The sequence below is a fragment of the Pipistrellus hanaki genome, assembly GCF_964339955.1.
Source record: "Pipistrellus hanaki genome assembly, contig: scaffold_61, whole genome shotgun sequence".
NCBI lineage: Eukaryota > Metazoa > Chordata > Mammalia > Chiroptera > Vespertilionidae > Pipistrellus > Pipistrellus hanaki.
Window position 1 is genome coordinate 105,756 of NW_028182274.1, and position 5,106 is coordinate 110,861.

Below are 5,106 nucleotides of genomic sequence, written 5' to 3' on the forward strand. Positions count from 1 at the left end.
CGGCCCCCTGAACCCCGCTGCAGGCCCCACTGAGCTCTGCCTGGGACACCGCGTCTGCTGGCCAACCATTGCACCTGAGGCCAGCGGCCGGCCAACACGTTCCTCACTGACCACAGTTCCTATTAGAGGAAGGCGCCACGGCTAAGCTTGTCCAAAAATGAGACACCTTTCCTCATTACTGACCATCGTTCTGGCTTTCACACAGCTGGTCTCCACAGCCCTGTGCTTAAGACAGTGGTCGGCAAACTCATCAGTCCACAGAGCCAAATATCAACAGCACAACGATTGACTTTTCTTTTGAGAGCCACATTTTAAAACTTAAACTTCTTCTAATGCCACTTCTTCAACATACTCGCCCAGGCCGTGGTATTTTGTGGAAGAGCCACACTCAAGGGGCCAAAGAGCTGTGTGTGGCTTGCGAGCAGTAGTTTGCCGACCACGGGCTTAAGAGGTTGGCTGTTAGAGTCCGTGAAGGATGGTCTCCCTCGTGTCTATGGGGGAGGGGAGGCTGGGAGAGAAACCCTGCTTATTGGGGACCAGGTGGTGCTTGGATTCTCGGAAGGGGCACTGTGGAGGGGACACAGCTGTCTAACACTCACGATGCTGAACACCGAGATGAAGACTATATGAAACGATATTCAACACCAACTGTAATTGGAAAATAAAATTAAAGAATATCCTTCAGTGTCACAATAATCTAGGAATGTGAGGGTGCCACACAAGGCCCCAAGGTGCCTAACCTATGAAATCATCTCACTTCGCTCTTATTAACTAGTGGCATGTACTTCTAACGACTGGCTGCCTAGAAATTCTGTTTGTGTGCTTTTCTCTGTGGGAATAAAATCTATAATTTTCAATGATTTGGCACAGAACTTCCAGAACGGTGTGACCAGGACGAAGGCATTGTTCTTGTTCCCAGTGTAGTCTTTATCTAACCCGCAATAATTCCAGCAAATTAACATAACACCTGCATGCACTTGGAGTAGGCTACCACTAGGTGTCAGTAGCGGTCATTTATTTCCAACAGGAAAAGGGTAAAATTTTCATTAAAAAAAAAAAGAGAGCCAAATATTTAAAAGGCAAAACAGGGTAAAAACAAGAGCACCAAACATCTTCTGAAATAAAGAACAGATTCAAAGAATTACCGGGTAAATGTATTGCTGCACATTGACAACAGGGCAATCTATATATATAAAAGCCCAGCAACCAGAACAGTGGAGTGACCGGAATGACAGGAGTGACTGTGGCTATGACGTGCACTGAGGCAGCCAACTGGCCTGATCGGACCTTAATTGCCACACACACCCCCCCACCCCCCCTCCCGGCTGGTCTGGCCCCTACACCTTTGTTGTGAGCCTTTGGGCGAGCCAAATTAAGAAATGCCCACTGATTTGATCAGTAGTCAACATTCAGGCTGAGTCACCTACTGACTCAGTAAATCTGGCCAGAGGAAGCGGGGAAGGAGGAGGAAGGAGTTGGGAGGAGAAAGGGTGGGGGAAGGAGGCAGTAACAGACAGAACAGATCAAAGACAGGAGCCATAAGCATCCGAGTGAGGTTTCTATGCCCAAGTCAAAAGCGCACGAATGAAGTCCAGGAGCGACGGGAAAACCCAGGTTCAGGGAAAACCCAGGTTCAGTCTCAGAAAGTAGAGGTCAAATGATGAGCATCACACCAACCACAGAGGGAGCTGCCTTCCTGTGGGCAGACCCATCCCCAATCGGCCCCCAACACCCCGATTATATATAGATTGGATGGGGCCAGCTGGGATGGGGCCAGCTGGCCAACCTCCCACAGTCCTTCTGCCCCACTGGTCCAGCCTGATGGGCTCCCACACCCCGATTAGGGGCAGGTCCGGCTGGCCAACCTCCCATGACCCCTACGCCCCACTGACCCAGCCTGATGGGCCCCATTGGGCAGTATGGCCAGATGCCACCAATGTACAAATTTGTGCACCAGGCTTCTAGTTGGTAATAAAGTGACAATTCCTGTTAACTCTGAGCCATATAATAGAGCTTGAAATGATAGGAAGTGAAATATCAGAAATAATCAAATTATATAGGATGTTAGGTAATTTATAATGCAACTATATATTTAGGAGAAAAATACATCGGTGAAATAAAAAGTACAGTCGATGCTATAGAATGACAGTAATGTTCCTAACCATTTTTCTTCAGTAATTTTTAGAATATTCAGAAAAATAGCAAATATATTCTGTGTTTCAGAAAAAGCTTAATAACTTACAAATATGAAAAATTTATATTTATTATCCCAGGATGATAAAACACTAGAGGCTGGTTTAATAAACATTTTATTGAAATACTAGTATGTATTTTAATTAAGTACTGAGTAAAAGAAAAAAAATCAAGGATAAGACAATAAAATGGGAAATCTCTTTTATTTCACATGGAAATATAAATTTGTGTCTCAACATATGAAATGAAACATGTACTTTAAATATGTGCCTTATTTAACATTAACAAAGGAATGAAATTAAAAATATATTTATGATGTTAAAAAGTTAGAAAAAGGCCAAACAGGCCATTACAAAGTGCATGGAAAGAAAAAGTAACCAAAATTAATGCAAACACTGAACATTAGAATATAGAAAGTTAATAGAATTGCTAAATTGGTCAGTTGGTTGAAGAAATTAAAAAACACACACACCTATGATGTAAATTTTGTTTTTGTGTATATGTATAAAAAGTTAAATATAAGCAAGAAGCTATAAAATAATCACAGAAGGGTTTTTTTCTTACAAATTATAGGCCAACAGCATTCAAGAAGTATGCTAGTAAATGGAAAACATCCCCATAAAAGTCAGCTTTAACTCTATAAATATTTCAAGAAGAAACGGGCAATTAGAGTAGCAATTATGGAAACAAATGAAAATGTTTCCCATAAATCTTTCAAGGGTGTGCTTTTTCCCTAGATCTTCAAAGGTTACATAGACCAATATGGAAACACCCTTTGCGAAGTTCACATTACTTTCGTACTTAAACTTAAAAAAGATAGCACAAACGATAACGAAAAAGGTAACACCCTTTTTTATATTCACCAAATTCCTAAAGAAAACACTAGGAGATGAAGGAACACAAAGATAAATTGAACATTTTGGTGTATTCTCAATTCTATGGTACCACGGTGCCATGCTATCTCTTTTGTATATTTTAATATCTACTGGAAAAGCCCTAATGTGGAAAACAATATTCTTTTTTCAGACGAAGAAGGTAATTTGGAAATCCCCCCAAATCACACTGTGATAAGGATGGGGACCCCTTATCTTTACAGATAGACTTCGGGAGGACTGCCACCATTCCTGTGCTTTGTGTTCTCACGCAGTGAACGAGGTGGTGGGACGCCATTCCAGTCTCCTGTGTCTTTCCTTACGGTGTTCCCACCAAGGCCAACCCCTCATCCCCTCCTTGCTCATTCCAGCGCTTGGGTTGACCCTGTTACTGAAACTAGAAGAACCTATCCTATATAATAAAAGCCTCATATGCAAATTGTCCCCTTGACTGGGAGTTCGACCTCTCGCTATGACGTGCGCTGACCACCAGGGGGCGGCACAGAACATGGTAGATGTGGGCAATGCGCCGCTGACAGCGGGTGGCAGTGGAGGTGCTGCCAGCCCCGATGGGCCCCGAGGAGAGCAGGACCCCGGCGGGATGGTGGAGCAGGTGAGCAAGCGGCTCCCGGCCAAGGCGGACGGAGCTCAGTACACGCACACACGTGTCCTCTGTAACACGGGCCTCTCATGTGCTGCTGAGGCTCCCGTGGCCCCTGCAGACATGGGAAAGTGGCCCTTGGCATATCTTCACCTGGGCAAGGGTTTTACTGTGGAACATCCAGGGAATCCGGCCAGAGAGGCTGAGAGGGGGCTCCTTCACCAAGGACAGGCTTAGAGACACCTGTAGTCGACAGACTTCTCAATATTTACACTTCTACATGTGTGTTACGTTGCTATGACACGTGTCAGCGTCGCGCACACATTATTTGCATACCTGCTTTCCCTGACACGCGTCTTTCAGATCTCGTGCTGATGAAACGCAGATGCTTATAAAACTCAGCACGAAGCCACATGAAAACACCGCCCGTGAGCACAGTGGCGCGGTGCGTGAGTCCGAAACCACGATCGGCAATCAGATTCCCACATCAATCTGGCCTCAAACAAAACCCTGAAAGGAGACCCATCGTGGTACCTGCCTGGCAGCGGCGTCTCCCCCAGCACTGAGCTCTGCAGTGTGTGTGTGTGTGTGTGTGTGTGTGTGTGTGTGTGTGTCTGCCTGGGGGCCTGCCCTGGCGCCCTGGGGTCCCCGGGCATCGGCCACGTCGGCCACGAGGTGACAGCGTCCTCGCAAAGCCGCCCGTGGCTGTGGGCTCCAGCCGGGCATCGCCAGGACCTGCCCCGCCTGCGTGTGGCGGCGCATGTGGCTTCATGACGACAGGCGTGTGACACCGCGGGCTCCGGAGGCAGCGGCGGAGTCCCTGACTCAGCCCCACAACGCGCGGCGGCACGCCCGCTGGCGGCCACGCCCGGCCCTGGCCCATAAGAGGCCTGCGGCGGCCAGAGGAGCAGATCTGCCAGCAGCACCCGCTCTGCACCTTCCCCAGACACCATGAGCTACTACGGCGGCTACTACGGAGGCCTGGGCTGCGGCTACGGCCTGGGAGGCCTGGGCTGCGGCTGGAGCGGCCGGGGCTGCGGCTACGGCTGTGGCTACGGTGGTTACGGCGGTTTCGGAGGCTACGGCTGTGGCTACGGCAACTACGGGTACAGCTGCTACCGGCCGTGCTGCTATGGGAGGTACTGGTCCGGCTGCTACTGAGACGCCTGCCGGACTGGAGGGCTGAGCAGCCCGGCCCCAGCAGAGATTCTGCAGGGACAAGCAGAATCTGGGTCTCTGGGAGGCCTTGGACCCAGCACCCAGCACCCAGCACCCAGCACTCAGCACCGACCTGACAGACCCATCGAGCTGTGGCTGGAGCGGGCGGGCAGAGTGGGGAGTGACTCCCGGGCGGACACGTGTTCTGGGAGCGTCCCTCCCAAACGGCCGTGGACGTGGAGGATCCTCCACATTAAACTTCCTTCGCTCGATCGGAACGTG

General features: G+C 49.0%; 1 protein-coding gene across 1 annotated transcript; it reads left to right on the plus strand.

The window, feature by feature from the left end:
- Positions 1-4,617: 4,617 nt before the first annotated feature.
- On the plus strand, positions 4,618-4,827 carry LOC311616115 (uncharacterized protein; the record flags this gene model as incomplete). The annotated part of the gene is made up of 1 exon (XM_084907339.1): positions 4,618-4,827. One exon carries the CDS (start codon positions 4,618-4,620, stop codon positions 4,825-4,827), a length of 210 nt encoding a protein of 69 aa, XP_084763465.1.
- Between the last annotated feature and the right edge of the window lie 279 nt (positions 4,828-5,106).